The following is a 25916-nucleotide window of genomic DNA, read 5'->3' as shown; positions in this document are numbered from 1 at the left end:
TTCAATGTGGGGTGTTTACGAAGGGCACCTCAAAAGCTAAGCCTACAGAGATATCCATATTTATATTTTTATTGTTGGTGTATATATTTAAAGCGTCTAGCCGCACGGCTATACTCTAATACAATATCTTCAATGTATCGCTGCACGGCTATACTCTAAAAAATAGAATATTTCCAACCTCACGACTATACCCTTTAATACGTATCTCTCTTTTTTATCACTTTGATTAGTAGTTATGTTTTACTTAGTGAATATTAAAGGAAAAAAGGAAAAAAGAAAAATTGAATTACTATTTATTAAGTAATTCATGAAGTTAATTAAAAAAGATATTAAAAGTATAGCCACGCGGCTATACTTGACAAATATTTTCTCACACTGTAAATTTTTAGGAATTTTTGCGTTGTGCTATAAATTTTATACGTGACAATTTTGTCAGATTATTTTAAGGTTTAGGGCTAAAATACCACTTTAGCCCATTGGACTAGAGTTATTTCTTCAATTATTTTATTTATACAAGCGATATTTGGGAATGAGAATTTAAATTCTTTCCGATATCTCCCAATCTAATGAGGTGGTTTTGCTCAGTACTAACTAATGAATCACAAATGACAATGTGTTAGACAAGACTCAGCTCATCAGTAGTATTAGCAATTTTTGTGTATATTCCCCAGAATCTTGGGCTGCAAGCTTCTTTCTCAATCCCACCAACTCTTCCCCAGCATCACATATATAGGCAGAAGCTTGCCTGCCAGACAAAGTTGCCCCTTCCATGCTGTCTATATATAGTCCTGTAAAAGGTACAGCCATTTAGAATTTACAACACCACACGTACTTTCGTCATTCTCTTTCTATAGCAATATCAGTTGCATAAACTTACTTGTTTTGTGTACGATCTGGCAAGGAAGAAGCTTTTTACAGGTGTCTTCTGATCAGGTCTAAACGGATCTTTTCCAGGTGCCTCCCGATAGAGAGATTGCCCAATTTTGACAAAACCTTGGGATGATGGGAATGAAGCCAAAACCTTGATTTGAAATTTTCAAAAAGATGCAAATCACGGTTCTTTGGAACGACCAACCAAAACTGCAAGATTATACATCCAAGGTATGATTCTTTAGGGCCCCAAAGCAATTGACAAATTAATGTATAACTTTATTATTGTAGCCCCAGTAAGAATCGATAGTGAAATCTAGGCAGCCTGTTACTGGAAGGAAAAAAATTTAAATAAAGAAAAATGTAGAGCAAATACATACATTTTAATGTGTCAAGAATTCCATATTTATGATAGAAATATTTCTTGGGACTCCATTGGGGATGACCAATACTGCAAAAGTGATTCTACTGTCAACCTTCGTGTTGCACTAAGCATAGATATGAAAAATCGACAACCATCAATTTTGTATTCTTCAAGAGGATTCCTGTGCCCAAAACTCCTTACGTTTACCTGCCAGATATTCCATGTAAGTCCATGACTATGGACAAGCTAAATGAAAGTAAAACCAACAACAGATTACATAATACCGCTGAACTGAGTCTGTTCATGTTTACAAGATGGTCCCTCCAGAAACAATCAAGGGTTTTCACCAGAACTGCTCTCTGATTTCAGACGAAATTTTAGTTAAGAAAAAAAAAATTGTTAAAAGGAACACTATAAAAACAGGTAAGGTGCTGGTAGTTCTACTGAAGAACAAATGAGCATAATAACTACTGATAAGAAAATCTGTAAGCAAAACAATTATTCTACTTCTAAACTTAAACCTAGAAAACTGGAATTTCTACCTGGAATCATAGTAGCAAACTCATTTATTTAGAACCATTAAGCAGGTGTCATATTTACGTAATCATATAGCAACAAATATTCCAACTTATAAGTGCAGGTATTTTTTTTGTTCTTAAAGGCAATATAATCATAAGTTAATAAATCCATGTTAGCATTCATCACCTATCGCAGATATGAAAAAAATAAATTAAAGTATGCTTGACGAGAAGATTCTTACTTCAACTTCCTTCACATATGCATCATCGTAACCAGACTCTTCAATAACATCCAAGTATGAAACAATTAAAAAATCTCCAAGGTACTTGCGGAGGAGGCTAGTAGTAGCATGGTACCGTCCGTTCCTACATTAAACATATCAGGGGATGATAAAACTCATAATATTGTAAAAAGTAAAAAGCAAAAAAGAAATGACACAAAATAAAAATAGCATGCTCCAATATGGGTATTATGCGCACACACAAGCACAGAGTTCACTCACTTAGTCAAATCATCAGAGCATATAGCAAGCCAACGTTTCAATGAAGAGCTCTTCTTGCGGATTCCTCTGAAGGCCTTTGGCGGTCGTGGCAAGTTTGGAAGGTGAATGTCATCAAGATCTATAGAGTTTAGTTCATGTAAGTGTGCAAGAGATTTTAATAAAGCTTCCTCTGTAATTCCTGCAAATGAATCTGGAGAATATACATTCCATGAGAATTTATGTCAAACAAACCAGGAAATGCAGGACAAGGATAATAATAATGTATCAGCTCACCATCCAGTAGTTTCCCAGAAATTGTCAAAAACTCCTTCAAAAGCTTACCCAAACTCCAATTTCTTGGATGCTATTAAGCAGTAGGGAATCAGTAAGATGAATTAGTGGACAGCAGTATACAACATCCTATTTGAAAATCTCATACTACCTTCAGTGCGTTAACATTTGCAAAGACAATTTCATCTACCACTGCTTGCATGTACCTATTATCAACTTCCATTGAGTCAATTAACAACAAAGGTGCGGAAGAAAATGTGATATTTGCATGTTAAATCGAATAGGAGAATTTAGTAAAAACAAGAATATGAAACCCAGCTAGATTTATTAACAAATGAAGCAAAGATGTGTAAAATATGAAAAACAGGCCAAGCAAGATATGGTCGCAGCAATCAGTAATACAAAGGCATGCTTACTAATATACACTATCTATTTATTTTTAACACAAACGCATTCATACATTGATAATTTGTTTTGGATGTTGTCACACTTAGCAACCCCAAGTTTTCCTATGCTTCAGATTGTAATATATACTGATTCTCTCAGCTACCTTTAGGTGATGACTCAGTTTTCCATTCTAGGGCACACTTTTTAAATTTATTTGTAACATTGCTAAATACTACAAACAAAGCGGTTTAAAAGTTAAACTCATTATCAACAATCTTCCTTTGACCAGGTAAAACCATATTTCTCAATGTCTATTACTTCGAATTTTTCACCGATATCCAAGTATCGGTACGAACAAGCATGCTATTGTAAACTGATTACCTGCTGTATTCTAGTTCAAAATAAAGCAATACATTTGAAGTACTCACACAATGTTTAGAATAGTAAGTGTTTATTAATTAAGAAGTTAAGTAACACACAAAATGCTACTATATTTGGGTGATAAATTAGATGGCAGCGAGAATGAAGTTGGTGAGACTCAGAAACTTACTGGAATATGTGCTGGGAACAACTTTCATTATCACCAGTTAAAATGGACTGTCTAAGTTCATAGACATGCTTTCTCTGTACCTGCGAAAAGGGAATAAACAATTCAATAAGCAACAAGGCAAGAGTCTTAATCATTTAAGCTTGACAGCAATGATTGAATTCAGATTAGAAAGGACCTTTTTTTTCTTTCTTTTCTTTCCTATTTTTGAATTTATGCATGTAATTTTCATGCAAGATGCATTACTTGTAATTTGCTAACTAATATCAAAGATCTCCATGATTGAGTACTTAAAATCATAGAAAAGGCAATGTAACTCAATTTCTCATGGAAATTATGAATTACGAAGTCTACTATACTCCTCTCCAGTGAAGAAATTTTAGAACTGAATAAATGAATATGATTAAGAACAAGTTTACTCAGTGTTTGTGAATTGTGCAGCAGTTAGCACTCCAATAAAGACATCGTTATTCACAAACGCATACCTCTAATACTTCATCAAACTCAACAAGGCTCTTCCTTATGCCAAAGAAGTACTTCTCTGCATTAATTTGCAGGGCCAGGAGCTAAAATTGTAATGGTACAAGTTAATAAAACACAGATACTGTTAGAGAGAGAGAGAGAGAGAGAGAGAGAGAGAGAGAGAGAGAGAGAGAGACGCCATCAAGCATGCTCAGAAGATCAGATAAAGGAATGAGTTGATCATGAACGTGAGATTAGCCAATTACCTGTTTAACAATTGCATCACCTTCAATTGGCATATCCTCATCATTTGTAATTTTGGAAATAAGCCTCACAGCCCACTCAGTATCAAAATTAAACTTTTGAAACATCTCGTCCTGCAAGCTGTTACATAAATGAACAAATAATAAGGTATGGAATGATGGAATCTTCTTAAAACTTCATGCTCTGCATGAGTTTTACAATAGTCTCGAAACAAGTAGTTAAAGACCGATTGTGGAGTCAGACCAGAAGGTTGCATGTTTCAATGCAGGCCAACAATAAAGATGGTTACACATACATAAATCATGACTAATCAACAACTCAACCAGTCTAACAGGTCAGTTTGGTTCTTAAAACATTGATTGAGATAAAGCACTGTTGACCGAGCAGAGCAGACCTATGCTAACTTGGCCAGGTTTTTCCTTATTTTTATCATGAGATCATCTCAATAAACATTAATAGACCAAAATTTTTTTAGACCCACAAATCACGTCCACGTCTTTGTGTGAGCATATGCATGAAGACTCCATGCAAGCCTAAATCACTGAACAGTGAATTACCTCACCATAAATCGTGTTGATCCAGGGTCACCTTGCCTTCCTGCTCTGCCTCGAAGCTAACATAATAAAGATAAAATTGTCAAAGGAAAGAAAGAACCGATATATAAAAGACAACTCTTGGGAGTTCCCAAAATGGAATTGGAAATCCACATCAAATCTAAATTCACTTCATGCCAAAACTCATGCTTTGTGAGTAAATGGTAATAAAATATAAATTTTAAAATGTATGCCAAAAACAATCACCTGGTTATCTATTCTCCGAGACTCATGCAAAGATGTTCCAATCACATGAAGACCCCCAAGCTTTTTTACTTCAGACCCTTCTTTGAGACAGTGTACCTCACAATCCTTCAGAACTGACAGATAAGCAAGTGCAATTGTAGGGCCAAGAGGGTACATCTCCGACTGTTCATCAACAAGCCTCTCTAACTCCTTCAAATCCCTTGACTGACTCATTTCCACAGACTCTGATATCATAGATTTTGCCTCCTTATATGTCCAGCTCTTGCCTTCATTTTTCGAAACATATTTAGCTGCACAATCCATAATTACATTAAAGATTTTATATATGCATCTATATAAGCACAATCCACAATCCATAATATGCATCTATATAAGCATAAAATATTTTGTCAAAGAGCAGTCACAAACCCATTAACGCTGTCTTTGCCAGAAAAGCTAATGATGATGGACCGACCTTTATCTTGGACAATACCTACAACAAATGATTAATTAGAAATAGAATCAATTTGGTCTGTAGCTTACAGTTAAAAAATGAATCACCTTTTGTGAAATTGCCTCTCCATCAATGTCAACATTAGGAGCTTCTCGTGTCAGGAACGAAATTAAACTGTCCTCTATGATCTCTTTTGCAAGCATCTTCAATCATAATAAGTACACAACGAATTAAATCCACCTTTCTAGTTTCTACTTATCCACAGAGGCTCCAAACAAGGATGCATTAGATTTAAAAAAAAAAAAAAAAAAGGATAGGTGCATACGCATGAAATACATGTTCCCAATTTCATAAACTCTTGGAAATAATGTACAGGTTCATTTTCACTAGTACATTTTGAATCAATTAACAATGGACAAGGGCACCTACTTTTGGATTTCCTCCTAGAATTATGTCAGTGCCTCTGCCAGCCATGTTGGTAGAAATGGTAATGGCATATTTTCGTCCTGCTTGGGCAACAATTTCAGCCTCCCTTGCCGCATACTGATGAGAAATGTATATGAACATGACGTTAATGTAAAAACAACCAGTCAAATGGGTACTAAAGTAAAAGGGAATGATAGACTACATCCACATGTAAGGTCCAATTAAGTTAACCTTAGGCCGTGCATTTAGAACATTGTGTGGGATGTTCTGCTCCTTGAGTAGATCAGACAAGTACTCAGAATTCTCAACACTGCATCATGAAGATGAGAAATCATAGTTACAGATCAGCTGATGTCTGCATACTCAAAACATAAATTTGACCAAAATAATTATGTCTCCTTGTACATAAATTTATGCAGTGTAAATATGATTAGATGAATCCAACAAAATCCAAGTAATTAGCATCAGGATATTACATTTGATTCAAATACCATTGGAATTTCTATAAAAAGCCCAAACAAAACCATGCCTCCACACATATGTAACCACATTGAAAGAGTTTGAAATAGAAACTGAGAAAAAAGTTTCAGCAGCATTATCTGAAATACAAGAGTACTTTCTGATTCAACTACGTTTTATATCACAAGTTGTCCCTCCATGACCTAATTAAATAACCTAAAGGGCTGGGAAAACTATAAAAGGCACCAAAAATGCTTCATTATCCATGAAATAACACAAAATTCTCCAGTTCACAAAGTACAAAATCTAAAAGTTTTGGATGCTTATAATCTATGATCACTGACACATAAGAATGTATAACATAGCAGCAGCTTATATTAAAATCACAGCAAACCAAGTCCATGAAATTAAACAGATTAGATTGGATTTACCTGGTGCTCCCAACTAAAACAGGACGCCCCTGTCTGAACATGTATTCCACCTCTTGACGAACATATTCCCACTTCCCTTGAGCAGTCTAAAACAATACAAACCGAAACCTTCTGTCAAGTTGATGATGGACTTTAATTGGAGGTATAGATATCAGATAAAATTGAGGTTATGCATTAAATATCCTACCGCAAAAGCTTGAATAGGTAAATCATTACGAATGTTTGGCAGATTTGTTGGTACTTCAATAACTGGCACTTGGAACATTTTCAAGAACTCTTTCTCCTGAAATGATTAAGGAGAATTTAACATTAAACATGAAATATGAATATTTGCAATTAATTCCTTTAGAAAATACAATGTCAAAATGCTTGTAAACAGGCATACTTCAGTTTTTGCAGTCCCAGTCATCCCTGAAAGTTTTGGGTAGAGCTTGAATAGAGATTGATAAGTGATTTGTGCCACAACCACCGAATCAGCCTAAAAGGTATACTGATGTTACAACTTTGAACTAAGACGGAATATTCTCCATGTAATGAATTATAGGTGCAGAAAAACTTCAAGCACTAATTGTCCAACTTTCAGATGTACCTGAATCTTCAAGCCTTCCTTAGCCTCCACAGCCTGATGAATCCCCTCAGACCACCTTCTCTTCTCTTCAACTCTGCCAGTCAGCTGAAAATATTTTAAGAACTTCAATTTCTAGTTCAATGAGACACTCCATTACTAATTGTTATAAAATGCAGCATCAATGAATTTATTTTCCACATTTCTTTCCATTATTCTATCCCTTCTGCAGTCAATATAAGCAACATGATGATTAGATCCAAGACAATTCACAATCCATAAAAGTGGCATTGGGTATAAATTATAACCACTTCTCGATTGAAACTAGAAAAATGTCAAAATATTGGTCTTTCTTAATTTATTTAAGGTACCTAAAACTATGATGCATAACCAAATTTATCTTTGCAAATACAATTCAGCATAATCTAAATATAAATCATACCTCATTTATTATGAGAGCCTTCCCATTTCTGACGATATATTGCACATCTTGCCGATAGAACTCTTTAGCCTTCAATGCATTCATCACAAATCTACACATTTCAAATTTCATGCCTAAATTAAAAAGCTGAAACAAATGCAAGATATTTTATAACAACAGATTTGAACCCCACCTCAAGAAAAAAAGGAAGAAGATAAAATTAAACATAAACTATACATCTTTACCTAGCCCACGGATCATTTTCATCCCATAAGTCATTTGTTTCAAGGGCCATCTCAGCAAGAGCTATTCCTTCTTCAGTCAACTCAACTGAGTTATCTTTAAGTTCTACCTTGTAATGCTGTAGAACCGATGATTGTGAGACATAAATTATTCTCGACATAATAGAAAAAAAATTATATACATATACATGCATTGGGAAAATAAAATGAATACCAACAGAAGAGTTAATCTGAAAATAAAAGGAAGATGCTATACTCACAATGTCTCGCACAAGCAAATCAGCCACTTTAGCAGCAACAGGATAGCGTGCAGCATCCTTACTAGCCTGAGATAGAAGGACAAGCATCAAAAAATCATAAATCTACAACAATGAGCTCTTTCTTTAAATGGAATTACACATTACAACGCCACATTGAGCCACTACAAAATAGTAAGCATTCGCACTATTACATAAAAATATTCTACAAAGAAACATTAGAAAACTTACCTCCCCACTAATTAGCAATGGATTTCGTCCTTCATCAATAAGAACTGAGTCAACTTCATCAACTATGGCAAAATGAAATGGCTTTGGCCTGTTTTTTACACAGAAAAACTGCTAATAATTTTTTTTTTAAAACAATTATTTACAAAACTAAAATTATTTGAGATGTACCATCTCATAACAAGTTGTCCACTGCTGCCAGCAAGGTTATCTCGTAGATAGTCAAAACCAAGTTCCTGAGTAAATCATTATGAATGAGATATCAGAAAGAAAGCAATTTTCAATTTTTTTTTGGATGGAATGCACTAACTAATAATCATCTACACCAAGACTAGAAGACGTTAAAACATAAAAACATAAAAACATAAAAAGTAAAATAAATGCAATACTACCAACAAGCAGTAGAATTGACTTACCGAATTATTAGTGTAAGTTATGTCACAGCTATAGTTGGATCTCCTCTCTTCAGCTGTCATCCCCCTCTATGTTGCAAATAGGAATAAATGCACAATAAATATTTAAATAAAATATACATAAATTGCAAGGTAATAATTCGCAGGTTGTCATGTCCTTAGAATCACGTATCTGGAATCAAGTCTATTGCTGAGAGATAAAAAAATATACAGAGACAGAAAATTACCTGAACAAGGCCCACAGTAAGACCTAAGAAGCGATGAACACGACCCATCCACTCAGCATCTCGTTGAGCAAGGTAATCATTTACAGTTACCACTGTGTTGAGAGAGAGAGCATTAAAATAAACATTTTAATTTCTGAAAGTTCCCAACAAAAAGAAAAAATAATATGCTAGAGTTTGTAACACACTGCAGATTACATTTGCATAGAAATGTACCAGTGGAGACAATTTGGACATTCCATCCATTCTACAACTGAATCTGTATCCAAATCACAAAATTTCTATTACAACCAACACAGAAGCATACCATGAACACCTTCACCAGTCAGCGCATTAAGATATGCCGCTAATGTGGAAACTAGTGTTTTTCCCTCTCCCGTTTTCATTTCTGCAATGGACCCATCATGAAGCACCGCCCCACCTATAATCTGGCATCAAAATTGACAACATATACAAAAATAAAAAGTGAACATTACGTTAATAAATACACATAAAGTTACATATGTAGATGAAGCTATATGTATAAGAGCAAGAAATAGAGACCTGCACATCGAAATGACGCATACCGAGCTTCCTTTTTGCAGCTTCACGAACGACAGCAAAAGCCTCTGTAAATATGCATAATTCAAGGAACACAATTACTCCAAAATTTAAAAATCCCATATGACATTGTAAAATCATCTAGTAAGTAGAGAAGATTGCAACCAGCTTGGATATCTGCAAGTGTCTCGCCCATCCCCAGCCTTTGCCGGAACTCAGCAGTTTTAGCAGTAAGCTACAAAAAACATACACAACCCATTATTCAAATAGCCAAAAAAAATCCAATAGAACAAACAACAAGTGAAGGTAAACCAACAAACCTGGTCATCGGTGAGTCTCTGAATTTGGGGCTCAAGAGAGTTAACAGAGCTCACAAGGCGGTAATAATCCCGAACAACCCAGCTGTTTAAACTAGTAACGTCACTCCAAGTTTTCGTAAGAAGACCCAAATTTTCCTAAAACAAACACAACCCATGCAAGCATATCATCAAACATGTGATGGGCAATTCAGATAGAGCGAAAACTATGCTTGGAAGATGAAAACTTACCTTAAGAGACGCAGAAATGGGGGTGCGAGTGAGCCTGAGACGACGCTGTAGAGGCCGAGACGAAGTATGAAATGAAGAAACGGAGTGGGGGTGGTTGGTGAAGACAAGGGTGGAGCGTTGTGGGAGTGGTTTCAGGGACAGAAAACAGGGGCTTTGGAGACAAGGAAGGGTTGCCATATCATATCAAGCTCTGGGTTGTCAAAGTGAAGCCAAGTAGAAAGCGGGAACTCTCTATTCAGCTACTAAGGTCAGTACGATTTCCAGGCAGCAAGAGTGAGAGAGAAGAACTGGAGTGTACCGTTTAGTCCGTTAATTCCCCCCTGCTCAAATCAAATGGTGAAATCACTGAAATGAAATTATTATTTATTTATTTAAGTTAAATGATATCTTAAATGGAAAAAGTGGAGGAGAATAGTGAAATATTCAAAATTTCACAAAATGCTCTTTGTTAATGAAAATATTAAGATATAAAACTATTCAATAAATTAGAATAATATAGTAAATTATCATTTTTTTTCATATTTAAAAAATTAAAATAAGAACATGAGTCTTATTTTCATGAAAGAAAACTAGATCTATTTTCTCTTATTTAATTCTAAAATGAAAAAATTTAAACAAAAAAAATATATATTTACTTAAAAATTTTAAAGGTTTTTTTAAATTTTTTTAATGAATTATGATATTTTATCTTTCATATATGATGACCTCATGTATGTTCCTGCGCCAATCTGTGTATTGATATGCGTAGAAGGTGCTGAACAACATTTTAGGCTAACACACGCATTATATTGTGACTTTGTATTACTATGTACAAACATCGTTTCTTCCTATCAGAAAATACACAATCTTTTGTATAACATGTTTCTCCGTCGTGAAATTTGTATTTACATGAACAACATTTCGAAAGAAAAAGATATCCTTGTTTTTGCACGAAATTGTGTATCTGCAGGACTGGTACGTTGCTGGCACAATGTGCAAACATGCCAGCAGCAGCATAATGCAGTCTATAACACTCTTCGACAGGGGATTCAAAGTTCAATCTATCGACAATGCACAGACCGGTGGTAGATCTCCCGAATCAACCACTCAGCATCAGCTAAGCTTAATCAACAGTTGAAAACAAATACACCATAACAGCATTGCCTAACGGTTGGTCATTTTGCCATAGTAAAACACCTGCAGCAATCAAATTATGTGATCCAGAATTTTATCATGGTTTTACCTAAAAAAGAAAAAGAATTTTATCATGGTAAACAGAAGACAAGATACTCATCACCTAAAAAGAAGTTAAAAGAAGAGAGCATACCATGATGTTCCTATTAGCATGTCCAACAAAAAGCTTTCCTTGCCAGCTTAACAAAGTTGTTATGACAGAATCACAGGGGATAAATCCAACAGGCCTGTAATCTATTTGAATCTCATCACCAGACAATTCCTGTGACATGCAAATGAATTTGTAAGAATTCTTAAGTGTGATGACATAGCAAACCAGCTTCATCTGATAAAAATATCAGAAATTAAAAATAAATAAAAAAGAATAGGATGAAACCATATTTTGCACATGTACCTGTATATTTACAGTTTTATCCCAGCCTCCTGTGAAAAGCCATTTTCCTTCCATGCCACTAGCAAATACTGCACCATTGTGCATTTTAATGGATTTCATGAACACATCATTCCTCCAGACCTGAAGAAACCCAAAAAACAAAGGCCTATTTAAGGAAAATTTAATCATGAAATGATGATTATTATCTTGAGAAGAAAAGGAAGATGTTGCAGTGAGGATTAAGGGCAACCTTTACACATCCATTTTCATGGGTTGCTATAAGCAAATGCCTGTCAACAGCAAGAGATAAGACTGAGGTCACAGTTCCAGATGTGTCTTCCTCTAGTACTGTCAAAGGACTGTGATCGCTAAGACTCCATAATCGGATGGTTCCATCCCAACTTCCGCTATAAAGAACACCATCACAAACTGCAAGTGTTGAAACTACTGATCTATGACCAGACATGGTGCATGACAGGGTGCCATCCTGAAATTTTTCAAAGGAGAAAAAGGTTTTTTTTTTCCACTTAAAATCTGAAAAGATGCATATAAATAGAAAATAACAGAAATTTTTATTAATGCAAACCCCTCACCTGTACTGACCATGCTTTTACTGTTCTATCTCCGCTGCCTGTATAAACATATCCATTTCTGGAGGCCAAGGCATGAATACCACTAAAGCGCCAATCTTTCTCCTCATACAATATCTTTAAAGGCTCTTGCCCAAGAGGGGTACATGTGCCCCAGATAAATATGCCACCTCCACTGTCACCACTGATGCACAAGGGTTGCTCTTCATCTACATAAATGAGAGCCTTGATGGCATGCTCATGACCTTTAAATGTATGTACATGAGAGAAGTCCTGCATGGAATTTGCCATGACAGAACTTAGTGAAAGGGAAACATGGAGAACTTAGTGAAAGGGAAACATGGAGAAAGTGCTTGTTGTGTGAAAATATTCACCACATATGTGCAAGCATACAAACATAATAATCAACATTCCCCACCTTGTCAAATCATTAAGATATCAAGCGTTCAGTAAGCAGATCAATAAAGAAAAGCTGCATTTCTAAGTTTAATACATTAGAATAAATTATTTGGTAGATGTGGTAGTAGGAAATTACTCATGTTTGTAAATGAACACACACATGCTCACACACAAAGAAACTGCATAAAGATGGTTCCACTTTAATCACACAAAAAGACGAACTCCAAAAATTACAGCCGTTTTGAGTCTGTACCTGTAAAGACCATAAATGGATGGTTTTATCAAATGAGGAGCTAAATAGAAGTTCCCCTACAAGAAAGAAGTGAAAATACAAATAAAATGTCAGATACTTGATGAATAAAAAAAAAGTGTGCAAGCATCATGACTAATGTATAAATCTATGTATCTTTCATCCAGAAGGGAGCACTTCAATATCAGTTTTCAGACTCTCCAGTAGCATGGACACTTCTTAACGGAAACAGTATGAGATATGCAATCTAAAAAGTACTCCATAATAATTCTACCTCCAACAGCTAATCCTGTAATGGAGTCACGATGGCCCTGCATAACTTTAGATTTGACCTTCCCCTCTGCGAGGCCATCAACAACGCCATTGTTAGTCCTCTCATCCCCAACTTGATCAAAATCTGCTCCTCCACTGATTTTACTTCCTTGCAACTCATTTTCTTTCTGTGTTTCTGATATTTGCTTGGGTATCTGACACAGTTCCCCAAGAATCAAGCAACAATTTGCGCTCTCGTCCTTAACTGCCCCATCCAAACTGGCCGTGATATCACATTGAGGTTTAATAATCAGTTCCCTAATGCATTTCATCACATCAATCACAAGTGGTCGACTTTCTGGATTGAAATTCAAACAATTGCAAAGATTCTCTTTCAGAGATGCATATTCTGAACCAAATTTAATCTCCAGCAAAGCACTAACTCTTTCAATCCAGCTTGCATAAGTTGAATGATCACAAAAAAGGTTTTCACTAGTTTTCACAATCTCTTCACTAAATTCTTTTCCAAGAAGCAGCCTCACCAACACACAAGCTAATGAACAAACATCCGAGCCATATCCAACCAGATATCTTGAGCTGTCACATTCTACTGCAATGCCTTCTTTCTGCAACGCCTCAAACAACACCTCTGGGCTAACGAAAACGTCATCTTTCAATAACTTCCCAAAGGTCACTCCCAATAGTTCAGCATCAATTTCCATTGTACCAGAAACAGAATCTACAACACTTCTCCAAGCCTTCCTTCCTGTCACCAAGACTTCACTCAAATCCACAAAAACGTGACCAAATTCATCGAAACCAAAGCATGAAACACCAAAACAACCAGAAGCAAACCCCTCTGAGTGCAAACCAGTCACTGCCTCACACACCTCCATAGCAATCATTGCAAAAGCAGACAACCCATCTTTACCAAAACCATCCCCATCTCTCAACTCATTCAACTTCTCTGAAAAACTCCCATTTCTTCTCTCACACACCACATACAAAAACCCATCTTCCGAATTACCCCACAAGCCATAAACTTTACCTACTTTCCTACACTGTCTCACAGAAGCTCTCAGCAACAGACCCAATTCGTTTCTCTCTCCCTCTCTCATTCCACTCAAACACTTCATAACCCTTGCAATGTAACTAAACTCAAAACCAGAACTACCCAAATTCGGTAATGAACCAACCTGAACAAAGCTCACACTCTGATCCTCTCTAAACCAAACCCGACCCGACCCCAAACCAAAACCAGAACCTGAACCAGTTCTTCCTTTCAACACAGTACAGAGCCCATCTCTTGTTACATCACCAACTTCTGTTTCCACCGATAGGGCGTCGTTCGGAAGCACCCACTCCTTCCAGGTGTCATAAAACTCATCGGACCAAATGCGAGGCAGGAATTTACAAACTCCATCGGTGGATTGTTTTTGGGGATTTTGGGAACTGCGAGAATTAGGGTTAGGGTTTAGGGAGAGGGAGAAGGAGAGGAGGTCGATGTTCTTGGGCAGAGCGGTGGGGCCCAGTGGGGGGTACTTGACGAGTTGGGTGCACGCCGGGCAGCGAATAGTCTCAGGGTAGCGCTCGGGAAGCCTGACCAGGCAGGCCTCGCACGCCGAGTGACCGCAGGCGAGTACGCGCGGAATTGTGTACTCGCCGTCGTAGTTCTGCAAACACACCGGGCACTCCGGCAAGTCCAGCGACTCCATCTCTCCATTGCCTCCAAACGACATCGTTTTGCCCTTATAAATTTTTGGTTTTCTTTTTGTTGGACGTTTTTGTCCCTCTAGTTTTCCGTATTATCGAAATTGCCCTTCTCAATTATATAACTCCTGGGCTCACTGAAACGCGACTCGCTGATCGAGTTGTGACGGAAGGGAGATCTAAGACTGTAAGTAATAGCTCATCGGTAGCTACACTGCTATTCTGAGGTACGTTTTCTGTTTGGTTGCTGAGAAATGTGCTCGCGCTGAAATGAACCTGCTTTTACAGTTGCATTTGTTTAGGGTATTGATCAGCTGATTTTCATTTTGGTTGATTACACGAAAAATTCTGACGTACATTAGAAATCTGTACTCAATTTATTGTTTTGGGCATGAAAAGGTCTCTATTTTTATGTAAATTTGATGGTGAATTTGAGATCCGGTGCGGTTTAAGTCCCATTTTGTCAAAATTGTACTGTGGAAGATAACAAATTGATGAACGGGTGCAAGTCCATTTTCCCTTTTCTTTTGATTTAATTGGTGCTTTTTATTTTTATTTTTATTTTTATTTCTCTGCAACTGAGCATTTCTGAGCATTTCTGACCTTGTTGTTGTTGTTGACTTTGTTTCTTGTGGTCAACTAGGAGTTCATGGCGGGGCCGGGTAGTTCCATGTTGTATTCCTTTCTTCTGTTCACTGTCATTCTATCACTTCAACAGATGTACAGAGGGAAGTTAGCATCAACAGAGTTGTTTACCATTCTTGGGGGTTTCATTAGTTCTCTCCTATTCCTTGTGCTGTTCACAGTAAGTTCAAAGCTCTTTATTATTATTTTTTTCTGAAAAAATTATATTGTTTATTATCCTGCATCGCAAGCTTATATCCTTGCCATTGGTTTCGGTTGTTGCAGTTCATTGGCAATCTCCAAGAAACAAGTGGCGTAAGGACTGGCTGGGGTGCCGGTGAGTGTGTGTTGGTTTGAATTTGTTTGTTACTGGGAGAGTCATTGTGAGTTGGAATTCTTAAAATGCCACCCCCTATATATCGTACAATTGAGCACATTTTGTAGAATGTCATTGCTAAAGGAAGTTTCATGCTTTCATTTTGTTGGATTTGACAACATGCTTGTCCTAGTTTATGTACTCTCTTTTCTTATCTAAGCTATTGAAGTACACTGTCTTTGTTCGTATGAGTGAGCCACCAGTGATATGGTACTGTCACCAGCGCACTCTCTAGGAACATATAGAACTTCATGCATGACCTAGGTGTCGCCAGTGATATGCTAACTGCTTACTCAATGACATCTCTAGGTTGTTTCCACTGTGACCACCAACCCTCTCTTTTGTACATATTTCTTTGAAGTTTGACGGAAAATGAACAAGATAAAAAGATTTAAAACAAAAGGATGCTTCATATTACAAAATACTTTTTGGCCAAAATATAAAGGAAAGTGATTACAAGAGGCTTTGCAACTCTTATATTATAGTAGCCTGCTATATCAGTTTTCTCATGTTCGGGTTTTCCTAGTTGGGAAGAGAAAAGAAGATGGATGAAACGTCAAGCTGGATAAAAGTTTTATTGCAAGATTCAAGATGCTTCCTATTAAAGGTGTCTAAAAACCATTTTTTTGTGGTGACCAATATTAGCTATTTTACATTTGCAGTTATTATAGCAGAAGCAGTTGCTCTTATTGCTGCTGGCACTGTCCATCGAGTTTGTATCACAACATGGTAAGCTAGTTTCATGATCAACTATACATTTTAAATATTCTTACATAAGCATGTTCTTGAGAACATGTTTGGGTGCAGTCCTCTTATAGATAGGGAGCCAGACATTTTCAGTGGGCCTACGCAAGGCAAAGCATAATTTTATTATGTTTTTCATTGGAGAAAAAAGTGCCCTAGAAAAAAAAAAGTCACAATCATCAGTAATTGATTAAAAAAGTATCTGACATTCTAAAATCAAACTTCAACACAGGTATTTGCATTCAAAAGCTTTTGAATAATATATTATGCTCAAGTAGTACCTGGTATTAAGTTTTTGGTGTACAAATTGAACAGAAAGGTTTATGGTCAAGTGCATGCAATAAACTATATTGAATTAAACTGAAAAAAAATATATGTTGTATACTTGAGTTTGAGTGTGGTTTCAAAAAGAGAAATTAGGAAGAAGAGGGGGGATTATTATTTCTGCTCTGTCTCCATTTTTTGTGATAATAAGAGATTTAAATTTGGAATTTTTGAAAGATATGCCTCCGTTCATATGATTGACTGATGAACTCTTTGAGACTCTTGGAGATGTATATGCTGACAACATTGTTAATGATCTCATTTTTGTATGCAGTTTCTTGTTTTCAGCCGGATTACTGTATGAGGTCAACAAGCTTTCAGGGATAATGCTTGCCAAAAGTGAATCTAAATCGAAAAGGCACTGAATCTACAGTGTAGGATTTGATGATCTGCTGTTCTGAAATTTTGTTGTTTCCTTTCCTTCTAATTATAATTTAGAGATAGAACTAAAACAAAAAAAGTATCATTTTTACGTGTATCAGTTCTTTGTCAATTATACAGACTCCGAAAGATGTTATTTGATGTGTTGCTAGTTTTACCCGCTTATTTAAGCCTTGAGATATAAGCGTCGACAGGGGATGCATATGAGCGTCTTTACTGCAGATTTTTTTTCTTATTTACAGTTGATCGTGGATTCAACATTAGGTCCTTTAGGTGCTGCAAAAGTTTACCACCAAAATGGTTTAACTCTAATTAGCAATTGCTTAGGTGACTTCTTCCTGATCAACATGGTGGCATAAAGATTAGGGCCCGTTCGGTATCATTTTCAAGGGCCATTTTCTGTTTTTGTTTTCTGTTTTCACGTGAAAACGTGTTCGGTGGGTTGTTTTGAGAAACAAGCTGAAATTGTTTTCTGAGAATGAAAACGAAAGTATGAGTAAATGTTGAAAACGCCAGAAAGTCGTTTTCGTTTTCGGCGTTTTTGTTTTCAATCTCTCCGAATCAAAGCCAACTCTCCTCCGTCACTTGAGCAAACAATCCAATCAAATTATATCCAAAACAATCAAATCTCCTCCTTCCAACCATAATCAACCCCAAAATTTCTAGAAAAAAAAAACTCATAATCACACAAATCTGCAACTAAGAAAAAAAGACAGAGAGGAAGAAGAAAAGAAAAAAAAGGGGAAGAAAAAGAAGAGAAAGAATCAGAAAGAGGGAAAAGAAGGGAAAGGGAAAAAGAGAGAGAGAGAGAGAGAGTTGCAGAGGGAGAGATGAGAGAAACCAGCCACCACATACCCAGCTCAACCACCATCACCACCCAATCTAACCACCACAACCATTAATTAGTGGAACCGGAGAGATGGGTTGATGGGATTCATGTAATGGAAGGAAGGAGGAGTGAGTGAAAAAGAAGGAAGGAAGAAGAAGAGAGAAAGTAGAGAAGAGGAAGAAGGAAACAAAAAGGAACGGGTCTGGGAAGAAAAGAGGAAGAATAGAGGAAGAAAGAAAGAAAGAAAAGGAGAAAAAGGAGAAAATAAAAATTAAAAAAGAAAGGAGAAAAAAGATAGTTTTATCTTTTAAAAAACAATAGAATTTTTCATTTGTTAAATTATACATTTTTAAAAATATTTTTTCAAAACAGAAATTAGCAAAAATACCCTTGAAAAATAATTCACATAATATTATTCTCAATTTGTACTACTACAGACATATTTTCATTGTTTATAATAATTTTAGCCTCTAAAAATATCAGAATTTTAAAAAAAGTAGAACTGAAATTAGTAAAAATACACATGAAAAACAATTGTACTACCAGACACGTTTTCATTGTTTTTGTTTTCTAAACAAGTTTTCTAATTATCTACTGACGCATTTTCATTTCCTAAAAATGCAAATTTGTTTTCTTGTTTTCATTCTCAAAATATTCTCAGAAAACATTCTCTGAAAACGTTACCAGACGGGCCCTTAACTTCCTAGTTTAAACCCGTTTCACAAAGATCGGTCTTGATAGAGATGAGACAACCATCCGAAAACCTAACACAACCTAAAATATAATACAACCACTAGCATGTTGAAAAAGGTTCATTAACGTTCTTCAATCCGTACACGGATGATCTGACAGACCGTAGCAGATTGTCAGAACACGTACACCATTGGGACTCACGCATAATGCTTATGCCTCAGAAAATATCCCACTTCCTCTAAAATGCTTCAAATTTGCCCCAGATAGAGTTTGAAGATATCTTTGTGCTTACTTTTTGTACAAGGCCAGGTAATTGTTATACCCTTTGCTTTTGCTTCAGTTGTGGCGTAACAGATACAGTTGGAACACTTGCTGTTCCTTTTGATGCTGCGGGTGACGGAACCACTTGCTGTTCCTCTTGATTTCTTTCTGTAAACTTGCAAGGCAGTCACAAATAGGCTATTAGAGACAACTTGTTTCTCCAATGCCAAATACAACTCCAGAACTCGTCAGTGTTGATTGAGAATATCAAACACTACAAGTTTTCTCAGTTGCCAGTCTTGAAACCTCAATCAAATAAAGGCTCCTTGACCAGGAGATTGATTTTTTCATTTAGAAATTTGAGTACATCTTCTCTTCCTTCTTTTATCAGCAACTGTCTTAATCTCCCAAATGTCACACCTGCTGGCCGAATCCCCTTCTCTATCATCTCTTCCAAAAAGACACAAGCCTTTGAAGTATTGCCCTGCTCACACAGTCCATTTATAAGGACGGAATATGTGTGCATGCTCGGCACAAACCGCCTCTGCTTCATGTACTTCCAGACTTTGAGAGCCATCTCTAGCTCATCTTTCTCACAAAACATCTTTATCATCATCGTATACGTATCTGCATCGGGCTCACATAGTTTGATCATTTTACGAAAGACACTAAATGCATCGTCAGTCTCTCCACGATCAATCAAGCTATTCAGAATGATATTGCAGGTTCTTGAATTGGGTTTAACACCTTTGGAATCCATATCATTTAAGACCCTATACACGTTCTTGAACTTGTTAGCCTTACAAAAGGCACCAATCAAGGCATTATACACCACCACATCAGCCTTGATTCCGTTCCTTTCCATCTCCAAGAATGCGTCAACAGCATCTTCAATCCTGTGCTCCACCCCATATGTATGCACCAAAACGCTGTAAATAAAAGATGTAGGTGTACAACCACTATCATCCATGCCCCGAACGATCTCAATCGCTTCATCCACCCTCCCTGCCTTACAAAGAACATCAACCATGATACCATAAGTCACTATATCAGGATTACAACCAGCATCAGTCATTTCTCTAAAGACCTCCCTTGCCTTAGGCAAATTCGGATCCTTTCCCCACCCATCAATCAATATACTATAAGTCTTCGAGTCTGGCTCAAACCGATCCTTCATTTTATCAAAAATCTCCTGAGCCTTCCGCACATTCTTGGACTTACACAAAGCACTCAGCAGGCCATTGAACGCTGCTAAATTCGGAGCACAATCGTACTTTTCCATAACGTTAAATGTATAAAGCGCTTCTTCAACCTTCTGGGCCCTAGCATACTTCCTCATAATTATGCTAAATGTCTCCATGTTCTGCATTTTCTTGGCCCTCATTAAGTTCACAAGCTCCCACATGATCTGGTACTGCCTTATCTTAGCCAAAGACTCAATCATGGCATGGTAAGCCTTCACGCTATGCGTGTAATTCCGCTGCTTCCCTGCCCATTCGAAGAATCGGTATGCAACCATACCAGCATTCTGGAATCTCATGAGAACTTCCTCTACCATTTCAGGTGAAATTCTGATCCCACTTTGGTCAAGGGCAGTATCAAGTGCAAGTGTTGGGCAAGACATCATGATTTTGCATATTGTTTTGGTTGGGTCAGAAAATTGCCTTATGGGTTCACTTGAACTGTACTTCCTGGACAGCATCCTCCATCCAAGACACAATCTTTCCCCACATTTTTGTATTTTGAAAATCATATTTTTGGGAACCCAATTGAGAACAAAGCCACCTGAAGCATTGAGAACTAAAATCAGTGACATCAAGCATATTTAATGTTGAAATAACATAACTGGAATTCTCTTGAACTACGTCACCAAATTGCATTGTTCACACAAACATGAAGCTTTATAGGACCAATGAATTTAATTTATATAGAGAAGAAAATTACAAAAATAAAAATGATAGAGTATTGGGTTTGGACTTGGGGTTAAGATTTTCGGAAATTCCTGCAATTCAATTTGCATTTCTTACGTTTTCTCAGAGATGAAGATGAGACTCACATAATTTCAGCTAAAATCTTCCAGCAAATTATTCAAAAGAATAGAAAATCAAGAGAGAGAGAGAGAGAGAGGCGAAGCAAACCCACTTTGATAGTTTTGTATGCGTTTCTTCTAAGGACTGTAGACGTCGTCGTATTGGCGGGAGAGCTCGACGCACTGTCAGTTTCAGTTAGCAGCTGGGTCTACTCTCTTTCTCCTCTGCAGAGGGAGGTGCGTGTGTTTGTTCTCGGGTTCTCGAGCTATGAAACGCAGCGTACGTCCGGGATTGCAAAACGACGTATGAATTTATGTCGTTTGATAAAAAAAACACATGCGTTTGCAATTTGCAAGAATTAAACACGGCCCAAGATGAAGTGAAGGAGTTCAAGCCCTTCAGCCCAACAAACATAAAATGTGGAAAATTAAATTAAAAAGTAAATATAAAATTTCTCCACCTTTGGCTTTGTCTTTGACTTTTTAAAAATAAAAGAGTTCGTCAGTCAACGGGGTCTAGCTCAGTGGAAAAGGGTCTTCATTTGCATATAAGAGTTCTCAGATTCAAATTCCCACAGCATCATAGTTGTGTGTGGATGTATGAGAAATCACCCTCCCGTCTAATTTAGACTATTACTTGTACTATTATTAAAAATAAAATAAAAAAATTCATGCACGTGTTTTAAGAGATTCCAAATTCAAACTCTCAACCTCATAGCATAAAGAAAAATATTGTTCAATTAAAATGAAATCAAATTTTAAAAAGAGTACTTTAAGGAAATATATTTGCCTGAATTTTGGATCTCAGTATTGCCACACCAACTTTTTAACTTTCTGTGAATGTCTTTGAGGGAGCGAAACCTCCAACGAAGCAAGCACTCAATTAGAAGTTGAGACACGCATTAGGTTCTATATCAAGCGGCTTAAACCCTACTTTTTCTATCAAGCTCGCTTTCCTCACGCGCACTTGAGAGTACATGTACCTTGTCTTCCATTTTTTTTTTTTTTCAATATAAGCAATATTAAAGGAGAGGAAAATCAAATTTAGGACCTTGGGTGCAGAATTAAATACTCTTAACACCTTTAGCTACAAGCCTCTGGTGGTCTATAACATTATTCTCCACTTAGTTTGGAAATGTCTTGAATTCAATTCTCATTGAAAAATAAAAATAAAAAACCTCCTGTAAATGTTTCCTATTTTACTTATAAATGATGTGGCAATCTTGTTGTGCTTTTTTACTTTACAATAGTCAAAATCTACAAGCAAAACGCATGCAACCTTATTCCGTAGAATCCGTGTGCAAAGTACATACCACTTTGAGTCTCTCTTTTTTAGTCAAGGGCTTTGATGAGTCTTTGACCAGACTAAAACCCAACCTACAGAATTAGACTTTGATTCTGACCAAAAACAAATAACAAATAAAAAATAAAAAAGAACAACAACTTGGATTTTGTTGCCACAAAAAGAATTGCAAATAAATAAATAAATATCTCAAAATGATGAAAGAAAATAAAAGAAATATGAAAATTCACACACATAACCACCTTTGGAGTTTGATTTGAGAATTATTTGCACTACACCAAACTAGGCCTTCCAAATTAGTTCCAAATCTATGTTATGTTGTGTTCATGCTTGAACTACTAAATCTAGGTCTTGATCTTTCACTTGCCAACAATCTAGAAAACCCAAAGGAAGATCTATGAGACTCATTACCAAGAGGCATTGGTCTATCTGGTAATTTGGGAATATCAATGTCACCCTCTAACATCTTGAGGGCCTCAGAAATTGTAGGCCTAAATGCCACCATAACATGAGCACAAAGAATCCCAACAAGCACAAACCTCTCCATAACACCCTTTGGTCCATTCTCTCTTATTGCCTCATCAAAAATTTCCTCCACCTTCCCTGACTTCAGAACCATCCATGCCCAATCTGTGATCAAAACGAACGACTGATTTGAACCCGAATCATTCGATGTGTCCAGCACTTTCCTCCCACTCATGATTTCAAGAATCACAATGCCAAAGCTGTAAACATCACTCTTCTCTGTTAGTTGTCCATAGAGAGCATATTCTGGTGCCAAATAGCCATGTGTGCCTGCAACCCTTGTGGTGAGGTGAGATTGGCCCTCTGAACTTTGCTTGGCCAACCCAAAGTCTGCAACTTTTGCTTTCAGTTCTGAATCCAAGAGTATGTTTGTGGGTTTTATGTCTCTATGATAAATGGCAGGCTTGAGCCCATTGTGCAAGTAAGCAAGCCCTTTGGCAACATCAAGAATTATACTCTTGCGCTGAGGCCAGTTTAATCCCTGCCTGCTGCACAATTGGTCACTGAGATTACCATTTGACATGAGATCATAAACCAAGAACCTTCTTTTGCCTTTCAAATCATCACTTGTGACACAGCAGCCTCTGAGGGAAAGAAGATTTCTGTGCCTGATTTTGCTTATGATCTCGACCTCATTCGAAAACTCTTCATCCCCTTTTGAGTCCAAATCAAGAACATGCTTCACTGCAACCAAAGTGCCATCAGAAAGTGTCCCTTTGTACACAACCCCATATCCACCTTGGCCAATCATGTTTTTCTGGGAAAATCCATTGGTGGCTCTTTCAAGCTCTGATACAGCAAACCATTTTGCTCCTGAATTGGGCAGAAAGCTAGTTCTAAAACTGGTCACATATTCTTCATGAAGAGCAATTTGTTTCTCTTTCTTATCCCATTTCCTACACAGAACTATAATCCCAACAGCAAGCAAAATCCCAATCAGAGCCCCCAAGACCCCAAAAACCCATTTCAGCAAAGTCTTCTTACTCAGCTGATCATTTGACTGCTTATCAGCTGAGCCAGACAGAGGCAAGCCCAGAATGCAAGAAGCTGTTTTGGGTTCACTTGGACCCAACTCATTAACAATCCCTGCAGCATATAACACAGTGAAGTAAAAGCATTTGGTGGCATTTGAGTCAAGATTAGTCAACTGAGAATTCACCTCCATGCCAGATTCAAGACAAGAGCTGCATCTTGTTAGCCCCTCCAAGTCTCCCTTGCAAGAAGTGTCCAATGGGGTCATTGGGCCCACCTTCTTAGTCCAATCCTGGATTGTTACAATCCCAGCACAGCTAGAAGGGCTAGCCACAAACTGGGTTGAGTTCTCAAAGCACAAAGGGACTATAGAAGGATCCAGAGACAAGGCAGCAAGGCTGGTTTGGAAATTTGAGAGACAAGAAGATGATATATTTGAATTGGGTAATTGGAACATTGAAGTTTTTTTGAGGTGCTGGGCAAGGCCAATACCAAAGAGGCTGAGAAGGGTTTGACAGCAGTGTTTTCCATTGGGGTCTAGGCAGAGTGAAGTGTCCCATGGGAAGGTTTCTACATAGTTGAGATCCATGGGGCATGAAGAAGTGCCTGAGTTAATGTAGGAAATAATGGAGAAGATTAAGAAGACAAGGGAGCAGCATGTCTTGCTCATCTTGGGTTTCCTGTGATTTTTTGTCCGTCTAAAATGGTGTAGGGACAATTTGGATCTGTAATTAAAGAGTTTTGGGGTTTGAACAGTGAACTATCAACATTGGCTGGCGGATGGTCAAAGTGCACGTTTTTTGTTTGAGCTTACCATTGGAGTCGCGTATTCAAACCCTTCTCCTCACAACATTGCTTGTATATGTGTGAAAAATATACGTATGCAGCTAGTACACGTGTTTTTTTATATGCACAACAGTAACACGAGACTAGATAGTATGATATTTTATGTTGTTAAAAAATTGATTTCAATCTTGCGTTAAATTGAGAGCTTATATAACAGCATTTTCATCCATTTATCATGGCAAAGGATAAGGGTAAGGCAATGATTGTTACTATTCATGTGAATAGTGTTAGCCTTTGCAAAAGGCTTGTTGTGTTTCCATCAATTGTCGCAATCCAAGGGCAACCATTATTCATATAAAATACGAGGAGAATAATTTATATAGAGTTTTGGTGTGGGAAGTGAAGAATATGGCTAGGTATTTATTTTAAAAAATTCTGAAAATTTTGGTATTTTTTAGAATTTTTTTCAAAAATTTGTTGTTGACGCTGCTTGCCCCCAAAGACGAGCTTGGACTCATTTTGCCTTCGACTTGCTCGAGTTGGTGGTCCCCTAACGCCACCCTTTTACCCGGGCCAGATCGTACCGCTGAAATTGCTCTAATACATCATATTACGAAAATATTAAACACAAAGGGCTCGTTTGGTACGTCGGACTGTACTCGACTAATTTCTGTCGGATAGTATTAATTTGTTATGGAGAGTACTATTTATCCATAATATTATAAAGCGTTTGGTGATGTTTCGGATAAATAGTCTGACTAAGGTTATATTATGTTTGGTGCTATTCCGGATAACATCGGATTAGACTTATTTTTTAAAAAAAAATTCTTTGATAATTTAAGTGGAAATTGAAATTGAAATGTCACGAAATTTTGTTTTGGTAAGATTCATATGACAATATTTGTTTTTCAATTATTTCTGCCAAAAATTTATAACCTATTATCATAATTGTAGTATCTCATAAAAATTCCAACATACTCACATACATTAATAAAAACAGTACCAAATAATGTATATTTCAAAATGATCACTGACTGACCCAAGTATCAAACACCTAACCCAAACATGATCTAGACCCAAATGGGATTTCAAGTTTAGTATAAAAAATAAAAATAAAAAACCAAATTAGATGCCATCACTTGATGGTGTC

At 36.8% G+C, this 25916-nt stretch overlaps 3 protein-coding genes and 1 pseudogene across 5 annotated transcripts; 1 reads left to right on the top strand and 3 right to left on the bottom strand.

The window, feature by feature from the left end:
- Window positions 1-437: 437 nt before the first annotated feature.
- SECA2 (Preprotein translocase SecA family protein) lies at window positions 438-14947 on the bottom strand. 2 transcript variants are annotated; one of them, XM_008221363.3, is made up of 38 exons: window positions 13232-14947; window positions 12961-13016; window positions 12312-12581; window positions 11969-12205; window positions 11740-11859; window positions 11479-11607; window positions 9945-10079; window positions 9790-9859; window positions 9628-9692; window positions 9392-9512; window positions 9088-9179; window positions 8864-8929; window positions 8619-8683; window positions 8451-8538; window positions 8223-8288; window positions 7966-8081; window positions 7742-7832; window positions 7324-7407; window positions 7120-7212; window positions 6922-7017; window positions 6735-6820; window positions 6076-6154; window positions 5848-5961; window positions 5526-5621; window positions 5394-5457; window positions 4986-5275; window positions 4743-4798; window positions 4188-4305; window positions 3945-4025; window positions 3463-3542; window positions 2677-2731; window positions 2529-2598; window positions 2256-2445; window positions 1995-2118; window positions 1519-1593; window positions 1251-1441; window positions 878-1080; window positions 491-788 (listed from the first exon to the last, which is right to left on the bottom strand). In XM_008221363.3, exons 1-36 carry the CDS (start codon window positions 14922-14924, stop codon window positions 1277-1279), a joined length of 5496 nt encoding a protein of 1831 aa, XP_008219585.2. In that variant the 5' UTR covers window positions 14925-14947; the 3' UTR covers window positions 491-788; window positions 878-1080; window positions 1251-1276. The 2 variants fall into 2 exon arrangements, with proteins under 2 accessions (XP_088903726.1, XP_008219585.2); XM_089047600.1 differs by lacking the exons at window positions 11479-11607; window positions 11740-11859; window positions 11969-12205; ... (1 more) ...; window positions 12961-13016; window positions 13232-14947 and adding an exon at window positions 10173-10518 and having other exon boundaries at window positions 438-788.
- A 59-nt stretch (window positions 14948-15006) lies between these two features.
- Window positions 15007-17533, top strand: LOC103319774 (keratinocyte-associated-like protein). The gene is made up of 5 exons (XM_008221364.3): window positions 15007-15146; window positions 15563-15724; window positions 15829-15880; window positions 16582-16648; window positions 17262-17533. Exons 2-5 carry the CDS (start codon window positions 15569-15571, stop codon window positions 17350-17352), a joined length of 366 nt encoding a protein of 121 aa, XP_008219586.1. The 5' UTR covers window positions 15007-15146; window positions 15563-15568; the 3' UTR covers window positions 17353-17533.
- Window positions 17534-18998: 1465 nt separating this feature from the next.
- APPR6 (Tetratricopeptide repeat (TPR)-like superfamily protein) lies at window positions 18999-21430 on the bottom strand. Its single transcript, XM_008221365.3, has 2 exons — window positions 21294-21430; window positions 18999-20936 (listed from the first exon to the last, which is right to left on the bottom strand). The coding sequence occupies exon 2, from the start codon at window positions 20902-20904 to the stop codon at window positions 19459-19461; it is 1446 nt and encodes a 481-aa protein (XP_008219587.1). The 5' UTR covers window positions 20905-20936; window positions 21294-21430; the 3' UTR covers window positions 18999-19458.
- Window positions 21431-22629: 1199 nt separating this feature from the next.
- LOC103319776 (putative receptor-like protein kinase At1g11050 pseudogene) lies at window positions 22630-24720 on the bottom strand (annotated as a pseudogene). Its single transcript, XR_016124279.1, has one exon. The product of XR_016124279.1 is annotated as a putative receptor-like protein kinase At1g11050 pseudogene (transcript).
- Between the last annotated feature and the right edge of the window lie 1196 nt (window positions 24721-25916).

Source organism: Prunus mume, linkage group LG2 (assembly GCF_029339155.1).
Source record: "Prunus mume cultivar Tortuosa linkage group LG2, ASM2933915v1, whole genome shotgun sequence".
NCBI lineage: Eukaryota > Viridiplantae > Streptophyta > Magnoliopsida > Rosales > Rosaceae > Prunus > Prunus mume.
The sequence above is the reverse complement of the archived record's forward strand: the minus strand, read 5'-3'. Positions and strand labels throughout refer to the sequence as shown.